Source organism: Aplysia californica, unplaced genomic scaffold (genome assembly GCF_000002075.1).
Source record: "Aplysia californica isolate F4 #8 unplaced genomic scaffold, AplCal3.0 scaffold00898, whole genome shotgun sequence".
Lineage (NCBI taxonomy): Eukaryota > Metazoa > Mollusca > Gastropoda > Aplysiida > Aplysiidae > Aplysia > Aplysia californica.
Genome location: NW_004798168.1, coordinates 53,892 through 66,358, shown reverse-complemented (window position 1 = coordinate 66,358; position 12,467 = coordinate 53,892). Strand labels below are relative to the sequence as shown.

At 38.0% G+C, this 12,467-nt stretch overlaps 1 protein-coding gene across 1 annotated transcript in view; it reads right to left on the bottom strand.

The window, feature by feature from the left end:
• The window catches only part of LOC101860854, a 24,647-nt gene that overhangs the window by 5,448 nt on the left and 6,732 nt on the right, over positions 1-12,467 (bottom strand). The window contains exons 7-18 of the mRNA XM_013089213.1: positions 12,312-12,376; positions 11,055-11,164; positions 9,959-10,151; positions 8,829-8,894; positions 7,622-7,779; positions 6,885-7,004; positions 5,324-5,458; positions 3,823-3,907; positions 2,594-2,775; positions 1,340-1,486; positions 621-839; positions 173-291 (exon numbers count right to left, since the gene is read on the bottom strand). Coding sequence (XP_012944667.1) covers positions 173-291; positions 621-839; positions 1,340-1,486; positions 2,594-2,775; positions 3,823-3,907; positions 5,324-5,458; positions 6,885-7,004; positions 7,622-7,779; positions 8,829-8,894; positions 9,959-10,151; positions 11,055-11,164; positions 12,312-12,376 — 1,599 coding nt within the window. The remainder of the gene's footprint in view (positions 1-172; positions 292-620; positions 840-1,339; positions 1,487-2,593; positions 2,776-3,822; positions 3,908-5,323; positions 5,459-6,884; positions 7,005-7,621; positions 7,780-8,828; positions 8,895-9,958; positions 10,152-11,054; positions 11,165-12,311; positions 12,377-12,467) is intronic.

Sequence of the window (12,467 nt, the reverse complement as noted above, 5' to 3'; positions counted from 1 at the left end):
AACAACAACAACAACAACAACAACAACAACAACAGCAACAACAACAACAACAACAACAACAACAACAACAACAACGAGTAGGAGGAGGGGGAGGAGAAGAAGGAGAAGAAGAAGAAGAAGAAGAAGAGGAAGAAGAAAAAGAAAAAGAAGAAGGAGGAGGAAGAGGACTTACTGGTGAGAGTGGTGAAACAGGTGAAGGTTTGTAGATGTCTCTTGCTCTAGCAGATTCGACAGAGATTTGCCGAGGGTCATCAGCTTCAGCGAGACCCCATCTCTTCTCTCAAATGATATCTGAAAGTAAAGATTGACCAAGTGCTTATCATTACAAGCAAAATCCTAGTTCTGCATACTGGACAATATCTAATTAGCATTGAAGAGATTGCATACTGTATGAAAATATCTTTCTCTTTACTGCATTACATTCATGAAATAATTTCTAGTTCTCTGTGTGTCTATCTTTCTGATTTACTTTCCCAGTCAGCCTCTGTGCATCTATCTTTTCTCTTCTCTCTGTTTCAGTCTACTCTCTCAATACTTGTGAGGAATTGATCCCTGGTCTCCTGATATGATATTATCATCAATTTTCGAGTTCCAAAAAAAGAAATCTTAGGACAACATACCTGAGTGACAACCATTTCCTTCATCGGGGCATCAGAGTACTCCGACTTAGGCACATCTCCACTGTAGAGCATCAGGCAAGACGCCAGACCAAACAGCCGCTCACACACCAGCCGCAAGCAACTCTCACCAAAGAAAAAATTACGATCTCTCTTGGGAGCTACGGGCAAGTACTGAGAGAGCTTTGGGATGACTGTCGCCACCAGCCTGGCATCAGCTTCCTGAAAGAATAGAATCATCATCATCATAAAAGATTGCATATCATCATCACTAAAGAAGATTGCAGATCATCATCATCATCATCATAAAGCTCCAGATCTAGAACAGATATCGGCGATCATGGTTCTCCATTTATTTCTCTGCTAGGGCTCTCAAAAAAAAAAACACATTATCCAGGCGTTTCCCTGTCACCATTCAGGTTTAAACATAAAAATTAAATTGTCGTAAAAGTTGTAAATCATCCATAATCCAGTGGTAACCATCATCGACATTTGCGTAGGTTTGTCGATATTGTTGTGCTGTAGTGTGCTGTGTTGTCTTGATGACTGACTGTCTGTGAATACAGTCTACCATGCCTGTAGCGAAATATGCACATAGCAATCCCAGTGTGTGACACTCATGTCTTACTCAGATTCAGACAGAGAGAGATTGTAACGTAAAGGAAGATGAAAATAACAGATGAAAGAATTTACCATATCTGTGCAGAACACAGGAACAACACGTGAATGAATTTACCGTATTTGTCTAGAACACAGATATGAAACGTGAAAGAATTTACCGTATCTGAACAGAGCTCAGGAACTGTGAAGGCCACCTGCTTGATCGAGTTCGCAGACAGTCTCTCATGCCAAGACAAGAGTTCCCAGGTCTGTTGGAAAAGAAATGAACCAGTCATTGTGTTGCTGCGTGGTGGAATCAGACGCTCATCAAAATAATCAAATTATAGAAACTAACATTTTCCTGCCTGTTGGATAATGTCTATTGATTTATTGGGGGGAAAGGGGGGGGGGATGTCACGCAAACAGAAACATTTAAAAAACCTGATGACAACTCAACTCCAGAGCAAAGTGGAGGCGAAGAGAAATAATAAAGGAAGACCATCCACATCATACATTTTTGAACATATAAACTTTGACAGTGGTCTACAACTTCATGAACTATTACATCAAAGTACAAAACAGAGACCACTGAAAGATGGAGGCCGGTTGTGGCAAGGAGTGGGGCACTGGCGGAGGAACACAGCCAAGACGACAGGCGAGTCTCAGAGAATTAATTGATACAACCTGCAGTGCCACTCACAGCGGCTGACTATCTCCTGTTTTTGCCTCAGATCTGCTCAGAGCGGCTCTTATCTGTTGTTTCCTTTTTTCACATCACTCTCCTTTCTTCTTTTTTCCTTACCACTTACATTGAAACCCTTTTTTTCTGGTTCCATTGAATAGTATTTTTTTTATTCTGAACATTTCTACATGCCACACATAGAGTGTTATCATGTTTTTGTCAGACCACCCATGAAGTCACGACGCGGTCACAAATTTTGCGTCCAGAGTCAAAATTATCTACAGGTTGAATATGTTAAAGGCAAGCAAATAAAAAGAGATCTCACAGATATCCCAGTGTCACCAATTAGAAACAGCCCCCTTGTTTGGCTTACCTTTATTAATTGATAGGAATGATGACACACAAATAGTTACAGAATCCGGTCTCTCTTTGCGAGGAGAGTGGGAAAGGGGGACGTTACTAGAATATGCAACAAAAACTTAGGAAAAAAAAAAAATTAATTAGATAATAAAGCACTAACAATTATATCTTAACATTGTTAGTCATATTCTCTTATTGTTCCATCTTAGTGTTGAAATATTGTACCTACTGATTCACATTGTCTTAGTCTATGATTGTCTGATACAAATAAAATCACTAGCATAGCACCCAAAAAAAACCCGGATAAAAAACATTTTTTAAAAAATGATCTCACAGATATCGGGCCATGGTAATCTTGTTGGGCGTAAGTCTTTTCCTCCAGCGGCAGGTCACAGCGTGGGGAAACCAACGAGCCGTAGTTCCTGAACGTCATCACAGAAGGGTAGCCCTGGACCTTGAGATCGGAGCAAAGGATCGCGTCCCGTGAACAGTTCACCAAGTACAAACGACTGCTGTCTGAAAAGCGCAACAACATGATTAATCATAGAGCAGTTGAGGCAATATTTGCCTGTCCCCGGCCACTTCCTCTAACCTTGTCACATCCCGCCCATTTGTGATTGGCTCATCCTTTTGCTCCCAGTTGGTCTACCTTTTCTTCTCTTTCAATTTGGTCTACGGTACCATATCTGATGGGAAAATCTCGTCTGTGACACTTTCTAAACATGCCCCAAATATCTCCATCTTCTCGTTCTTATGGTTTCATTGATATCTTCAATCCCAGCTCTTTCCAACAGCTTCATTATTTGTTACAATTTCATTCCATTTTATTTACAAAATTTTTCACAGACATTTTGTTTTAAAGTTTTCAAAAATATTCATTAAATTACATTGTTTGGTTTCCATATCTCTGACCCATTCATCAGTACTGACAAAACATTGAGGTATATCATATATTTTTATTTAAGGTCTTCAATGAGATGATACAAAAACTATTCATTGATTTCTAAATGTTTGATAGATGTCGTCAACGCAGTCAGTAGTTTTGGAGATAATGCTACTAAGGTACTTGAATTTATCAAATTCTGCCAAAAATGTGTCATAAAGTAGTACGATGAGAGTAGTTTCTGGTGACAAGCACAACTCTTCTGTGTTGAAGATAACTTTTCTTTTCAATTTTTTTCCACAAATCTGTCTATTGTATATGACATTTAGCTATGTGAGATAAGGCTGTCAGATGCCAGATATCAACTTTTGTCCATTTGTTCCGTTTCGTCTGAGTAAAAAGAAGCTCATTGACTTGATCTCTCCCTTGTAGGGAAAGGAAAAAGAATATCAACATATATATGTATGTTTGTTTTTAGATGTGTGTGTGTAAGTGATCAGAGTCAAGGTTGTGACTGTAAGTCTTTGCTATTATGAAAGAAATATTTCTCTTTTATTTTACTTTGAAAAGTACATTATTATGCGTCATACATTTACCAATGTCTAACATTTCATAATTGTTGAAATAAGGTGGCAAGTGAGACAGAACCCATAGGACAACATATCAAAGGTAAAACTTACCCGTCTTTTTCAGCTCAGTGTGTAATTCTTTGAACACATTCATCTTTTGTTGACAAGAGCCACAATAATCTCTGATAAAAACAACCTGAAAAATGCAATCAAAAGAGAATTATGTATCATTGGGAAGCCATTAAATGTTTTAAGGCCAGAAAACAAAACTGGGGGCTCTCGTGGCCTACAGGTTAAGGTGTTCGTCTCTCATTCAATAGGAACCCGGTTCGAATCCGGGTAGTGACGGAAACATTTTCTTCTCTAAAAATGTCTCCGTTTACCTCCTTTCCTGCTCTCTAGCAATGTTCTGTCGTCTGCTTTCATCTCCAGTTTTCTGCCCCCATCCCCTCACCTCCTTTGCACCCTCCTCTAGGCTCCTGACTCTTTCTACTGCCTTTCTACTGCTACTCCTTGGCTCCTTCTTACTGATGTCTCTCAGCCACACCCCTGATTTCTGGTAGGAAAGATCTACACCTAGCCTTCTCAGACAAGGGTGAAAAATCTTGGTGGTCCCGTGTGCAAGTTGTGCACATTAAAGATACCTTCGTGGTCTAAAATCGATAAGAGTAGGCTTCGGCCGCCACCAGGGCAAAATTCAAAATTTCCAACTAACTGAAAATGTTTAATGTGTCCCGCGCGCTCATATGACCTTATGCAGTTGTAAGCGCCATAAAGCACTTACAAAAAAAAAAAGAAAAAAAAGAAAAATTTTACACGAGAGAGGAAAAGTTGTTTTATAATGTTAACAACTGTACCTACAATATGCATTTTTTCTTGCTTTTTCAACGTATATAATTTTCAATTTGACGAAACATTTCTTGAGCATAAGCGACTGATACCACAGATTAAGAAACTAAAATAAAAAACAAATTTTCAAAATTTTGGGCTTAGTACATTTTAACAGCCGGCAGACAATTTGATCTTTTGCATGTTGATGGATGATCTTAACTCTTTATCCCTGGCAAGCCACTCCCAGCTGCTCGCGGTCGGAACAACTGTGCCGGTGAGCCACTGATAGCGGCTCGGGAAATTCCTTTTCGACGACTTCGACGTTAAATAACTTTTTTGGCAATTGCTAAAAACGGGTCTCTTTTTTCGCCATTTCATTCCTTAGATGAAGAACTATCAAACTAAGTTCACTTGTTTCGATTTAATGACAATGTAGAGATAATTTTTGTCATTTTTAGATTTAGTACCAAAAAAGGGCCCGGCACAGTGGGTTTACCCCCCTCGGAGATGAAGAGTTAAAGCAGCATACATGATACAGCTTTACCTGGACAGTGGAACCTGTTCTAACAGCCACCTACCTGTATAAGACAGTCACCGGTATAAATGGCCACTTCCCATTTCCCCACTTGTGGAGGGGTTTTTTTACATTATAATGACACTGTATAAGATATCTACCAAAGACGGCCACCTTTCTCCTCTATCATGGGTGGTGGCCGTCTGAGACAATTTCGATGGTACTACGGTATTATCGTAAAGCTCATTAAACAAAAGACCAACTCACCAGCGTGATCCTTACAGCCGGTTGCCCAAGACGTGAGCTCATGGCCACATCAGACTTCTCCATCACAGCATCCCATAAGTCTCTGCTCATGACTGGGATGCCATTTATCTTTTCCATCAGGTCCAGCACACTTTTCTGAAATAATAATAATGATAATAATATTATAATAATGATAATAATAATTATAATACTAATAATAATGATAATAGTAATAATAATGATAATAGTAATAATAATAATTATAACTGCATTTATACAGTACATATCCACACTCTAAAGCAAGCTCTATATGTGCTTTATAACTATTATTACCCCAGCAGGCCCTTGAACATTCAGAAACATTCTTCGCTTCCCAAGAAGACTACAGTGCAAGCAGCTGATTAAGCCTTTAAACACTGACAAACTGACAACACTTTGTATTGCCAGGCACTCATTCCCATCTGGGTGAAGTGAGGAAAATTCATGTAAAGTGTCTTTCCCAATAATAAAACAAACATACAGTGGAGTAGATTAAGAACGACTGATCAAAGAGAAGGGGGGAAAAAATCAGTGATTTTACTTCTTTTGGTTCACCACTGTTTTTGGATTATTCATGTTCGCTGCAAGCAGTGTCCACTGTACATTGATAACCATAGGAAAATGTTTATCAAAATGGCAATACCTGTATGAAATAACCCACACTACCCAGCGCGCACTGCCAATCCGATTCGTTTGACTGAGTCAGAGCCAGCCAGATTTTCCTTCACAGGGGTTGCAAAAGGTACTATTTGGTACCAAGTAACCGATTTGACTTACGACCTTGAAAACAAACATGTTTGATTTCATAGGTCAGTCAAATTTAGTTGAACTCAGTGATATAGTGCCAAAATGGTAACTTTTGTCACATCCATGAAAGAAAATCTGGCTAGCCCCATTTCACTCAAATGAGTCCCATAAGCAGTGAACAGTGGCTACTAACATCCCATACTGCACCATTTCACACTATATAGAAAACAGGCGCTCCTCAAAATAATGAATTCAAAGAAACCCACATTTTTCTGCAAATGGGACAATTTTTATCAATTTCCTTTTAACTCTACGACTCTAGAGACACACTTTTGAGTGGATATACTGAAAAACGTTGGTAAAAGGTACAAAAGATGTAAATTTGCAGTTTCTAAGGACACTCAAGCTTTGGAAGTCACCAACATTGGTGGACATTTTAGCTCTGATATCAGGCAGTCCTCACATCCTTCTATCACAAATATCTCGACTTTTATTCAAGATAGAAGAGCATTTTTTTAAACAAAAGCGATAAAAATGAAAAAAACTGAAGGATGGTACCAATCCACATGCCCAAAATTGACAAGCCCCTGATTCTACCACATCGTAACACAATTTTTATAGGCTTGAGGGGTGGGGGAGAGGGGGGGGCTCAACACCTTTCATGTCCATTAAAAAAAAATATCCATCTAGCTTATGATTAAGCACCCTTCAAAAATGTAAATTTACATTTTTTGAGCCTTTGATCAACCCATTTCATTTTCAGTAAAATCCACACAAAAACGTGACACAGATGTACCTTTCTGGACTTGAGTTTGAAAGACCTGGAGACTTTCTTGGGCGGTCGATGAGAGTCAGTCTGGTTGCTCGCCCAAGACGTACAGATACTTCCCCATGGGCCTTCACGCAAGTCACAGAACTGGAAATCATTTCCTTTTTTTGAGTACAGCGTGTGTGTGTGTGTGGGTGTGTGTGTGTGTGTGTGTGTGTGTGTGTGTGGGTGTGTGTGCATTTGTGTGGTTGTATGTGTGTGTGTATGTGCAAGTGTGTATGGGGGGGGGGAGTGTTGTCCAACAAGTCACAGTACTGGAAATCATTTTCTTTTTTAAACACAGAGAAGAAGAAATCGGCAGAGATTATATGTTATATCATGACAAGTATAAACATGACGTATACATAACAAGTCTACACACAGTAGGTTCGTTATTTTGAGTTTACGCACATCCATATTTTGATAGGTGTGATCTTTTGCTACGATGTTGCTTATGCTATTTCATAAACAAACAAAAAAACACTTAAATCACCCCTTTCATCTTTCTCTCTCTGTATCCCTTTCACTCTTTATCTCTTTCTCTCTGTATCTGTATTATATCTCATTCTCTCTATCTTTTTCTCTCTGCATCTTTATCTCTTTCTCTCTGTATTTCTTTCTCTCTTTCTCTTTGTATCTGCATCTCTTTCTCTCTGTATGTCTTTCTCTCTGTCTCAGTTTCTTTCACTCTCTCCGCGGGTCTTTTCTTTCAAACAGAAAACTACCTGCGTATAATCCAGACTGCGATATGGTGAAAACTCCACCTTGTTACCCCATGGATCTTCCATCAGTATATTTGCAGACTTCAAAGCTTTATAAAGATAGAATGCGCTCGGTCTGTCTGTATCCAGCAGGGTTTGCTTCACTGAATCTTTGCCTTTTTCTGGGTGAGAAGGAAATATAGAGTTCACTTTATGTGATGGGAACTCGTAATCATATATTGTTGGCAAGCTTTTTAATTGTTCTAAGCCCAGAAAGCAAAATTTTTCAGGAGAAAGAAAAGAATCTGCTTCATTCTTCTAAAATTAGTCTCTATATTATGTATCCTTTCTTTGCTTTTATTCAACATTTAGAATTTGAATTTCGACAAAACATTTTTGAAGCACATGCAACCAATGCCACAGATGAAGAAACTGCAAATTAAAAATTTTTTAAGTTTTGGGCTTAATGCTTCTTAACAGCTGGTTGACAATATACTCAATGTGTGGAAAATTCCCTGTCAGAAAAAATATCCAAATTGAACAGTTTTGTATAGCATAAACTAGAGACCACATTATGTACTGAATCAGTGTCAGCTTTTGACTATCAAGAGAAATAACAACAACAACAAAAAGTATCATTTCTTACGTGAAATGCTTGTTCTTAGATTGACTAAAATATACAGCTGTGTGTGTGTGAGTGTTTGTGTGTGTGTATGTGTGTGTGTGCGTGTGTGTGTGTGTGTGTGTGTGTGTGTGTGTGTGTGTGTGTGTGTGTGTGCATTCAGGTGTATGAGCATTCATAGGCATGAGAGTACAAAAGGAAATCAATTCCCTTAGAAGAAATGTACACAGTTGGATAAAAGTGTCCAATTTTGTTTATATCATTTGATAAAAATGCTAGAAAGAGTTGATACCTTACATTTAGCACAATAAAGCTTGTCTTTTTTAAAATATTTTTTATGTAGGTGTTTTTACACCCATATCAACACAATTTTGATCTTTTAAGGGGTAGACTTCCGACACCCTGCCGACTATAGCCAACCCGAGCTGAGAGGGATGCAAGACCCCAGAAAAAGAAAGAACGAGATACTCAATAAAAAAATTTTCCCCATACGGGTATTGAGCACAGGTCTCCTGCATGTGACAGCAAAACGCCTAAGCGCTACACCACAGACGCTGATATAGAAAGCAAATAATGCATCAAAGGCAACATACATACAGCATTACCAACCTTTTTGAAAAGCCACCACAAAAGGTAATGACTTAAAATCTTTTATGTTGATATATCTGGAAATGACTGAAACAAATAAAATACAGTTGTAAGTTCATGCTGTGAGAAATAGTTTACAGTAAGAGTTTATTATAACAAAATATGTGAGGCAGCGTGGTGGAATCAGGCGCTCGTCAATTTTTGGGCATGTAGAGTTATTGGTACCGTCTTAAAGCTTGTTCACATGTCTTTATTTGGATGCTAAAAGTATCAATTTATCTTGAATACAAGTCGAGATATTTGCAAAAGAAGGAGGTGGGGGTCACCGGTTTTCAGAGGTAAAATTAGTGAGAAAATGGCCGCCAAAGATTAGTTATTTCCTTAGCATAAGAGTCCGTGGTAACTGAAATATTACATTTTTGTGCCTTTAATCAACGCTTTTCAGAAAAATCCAAACAGAAATGAGTTCTTTAATGGGCATGAAAGGTGTTGAGCCAAAAAACGAAAATTTGATAAAAATTCACAAACCTGCGGAAAAATGCAGGTTTTTTCACTTTGATTATTTTGACGAGAGCCTGATTCCACCACGCTGCCTCACATATGTTAATAAGTCTGATCGTATTGACCCCAGGGGAAAGAAGTACTTATCAGTTCTTCTGTGTCTGAATGTATGTAATCTGCATTGTGGCATTGTAATCAGCCACAGTAAAGCTTTTAGCAATTTTATGTACAGTTATATATGTACATTTCATCTGTACTTCTTTTTATCTTCCTCCCCCACTCTTCTACCTTTTTGTCCTCCCCCTCTTCCTCCTACTTCTAATCCCTCCCCTTCTTTTCTCCTTCTACTCTTCCTCCCCCTTTTCTTCATTTATCCCTTCTTTATCAGTTCAGGGATCAATAGTATATGGTGGCATTTAAATTGTCCACAGTCCAGTTTCAAACAATTGTACATCATCTGTTCTTCTTCTCCTCTTCCTCCCCCCAATATTCTAATATTTTTGTCGTCCTCCTTCTTCAATCTTCTCACCCACACTCCCATCCCCATTTTTTACTCCTCTTCCTCCTTCTTTACTTCAATACATCCCTTATCTATCAGCTCAGGTAGAAAAAAAGTCACAAAACATTCAGCGTCCATCCCTCACACTTACTTGTTTTCTCCTCTGAGACATTCACCAAAGCAAATTTGACCATCATAGAAAGAGATCTGAACTCATCCACAGCTCTTCGGAACAGAGTGAGGAAATCCTTGGTCCCTGCCGCCCACCATGAGTAAAATAAAACTATGTGAGGGCGAAATCTTTCTGTCTTTTTCACCGTAAGAGTTTCTGAAGCAAAATTGTTCTGTGGGAAGAAACATTAAAAGATAATATTTGTCACCAAAAAAATATATGTACAGTTAAGGAAACATTATAAACTATTTGTTTGGAAAAAATGTAAACACAGTTGAGGAAATATTAAAAACAATGACAGCTTGTCTGGGAAAAATATACAATTTGGTTTTCTTTTCCTCTTTCTGTCTAAGAAGAAACTAGAAATTCCTGTGTTATATGTAATGACGAGCTGCCACACACACTCAAATAAGTGGAATGTTCCCTGCCTGAATATCAAGTACAGATTTCAAACATTATAAACGTGGGTGGTTGGCGGGTGATCTGGTGTGGTTTGCTTCTTCTTTCCTATCAAACATCTATCGTCCTTATCTCCCCTTCTTCTTTTTATTTTTGTTTCTCTCTTGTAACATCTCTAATCTTCTGGTGCTTGTATGACCTTATGCAGTTGCGAGCGCCATAAAACCTCTACTAAAACTAAAATACATTATATACTACAGAACTCATATACTGAAACAGAGGAAAGTTGTCAGTAGAAAATGTGATTTATTTGTGATGCATTCTTTTAGATGCATATCATTAGCTCATTTGCTATGTTGCTGGGCTATGATGCACGTGACCTGGTTCAAATCCCCAATTAAACACAAATGCAGAGCTTACATAAGCAGTAGAAGTAGACATTTCCATTCAGTCATAGGTGTTAACTAGCTAAAAAAAAACTGAACTTTTTGGATCCCATGGAAACGCACACAGGGACTCAAGATTTTAAGATTTACAGATTATATTGACTAACACAACTTGTTTCAAGACTTCCAGACAATTGGCCCGAGTCTGGGTAGCATCCAGACAATTTCAATAATCCGGATTTCTGGAATTATCCGGAATATTGCCACCTCTGTCCAGTACATTTACTGACCTGAGAGAGATGCTTCCCTGCTACAAGTCTGGACAGTACAAAGCTCTCAATCTTTCTTTTATCCATATCCGATTCTTTAAAAACTTTAACCGCTGGTTCCACTTGGTTTTCTGCAACAACAAAAAAATGAACAGGACTCTGAAATAAAACAATAATAGTAATAATAAAGCATATCATTTCTATAGTACCCACTCATGTACAATACAGCTTAGACATTTTACAATACCTTCAATTTTAATTTACACAAAATACATGTGCATGAACGTGCATATATACGCTCTTTAGATTAACGCTCACACAAAAACCGACATTCCTATTGTCACAGCAAAATCAATGACGATATACACATCCCATTGTGAACATCAGAGTGCTAGGAATAGGAAGGACTAACTTATCAACCTTTCTTCCTCCTTGGATGTTAAAGAACACCATCAGTTCCTAATGGATGAACTATTATTTTAAAGTCAGACACTGCTTGCTATTGGTTCAAACAAGCTAAAGTAAGTTTATTCAGTGTTTAAGGCCATTGGCCCACATCACATCACATATAACATTTATTTGATAAGTAACGTTTCCATAATGAATAAGTACAGGTGGTGCACATATTTCTTATTATGGATAAAAAATTGCATATTTCTGTCACTGGGCCGAGTCAGGCTGGGAGGGATGGACAATTTCCTTGCTATTGGTTAATTACACATTGACATTTTCATTCACTTCCGGTCAATTTCACACTTTAGCTGATACTATCATTGGACAATTGTGAGGCAGCGTAGTGAAATCAGGCGCTCGTCAAAATAATGAAAGTCAAGAAATTATCATTTTCCCGCAGGTTTGGGTATTTCTATCGAATTTTTGTTTTTTGGTTCAACGCCTTTCATGCCCATTAAAGAGCACATTTCTGTGTGGATTTTATCGAAAAACGTTGATTAAAGGCAGAAAAAATGTAAACTTTCAAATTTTATGGGCTCTCAAGCTAAAGAAATAACTCAACTTTGGAGGCCATTTTCTCACTAATTTTACCTGTGAAACCAAATGACCCTCACCTCCTTCAATCACACATATCTCGACTTCTGTTCAACACAGATGGATATTATTTTCACCCAAAACAAGGAAAATGGATAGGTCTTAAGAGGACACCATCAACTCCGTTTGCCCAAAAATTGACGAGAGCCTAATTCCACCGCATCGTGCCACAATTTCATCTACCTAAACAGTGACATCTGGTTAACTTCACATTCACACAGTGACACTTACTCTGTTTGACAACTGAAACTACAGCAGATTTTGTCATTGTCACGTTGAAGTACTGATAAATAGATCTGAGGAATTTCGTTCAAACAATAAGAATGAGAATAATAATAAAAATGAGAATTATAAATAATAATCATAATAATGGTAATAATAATAATT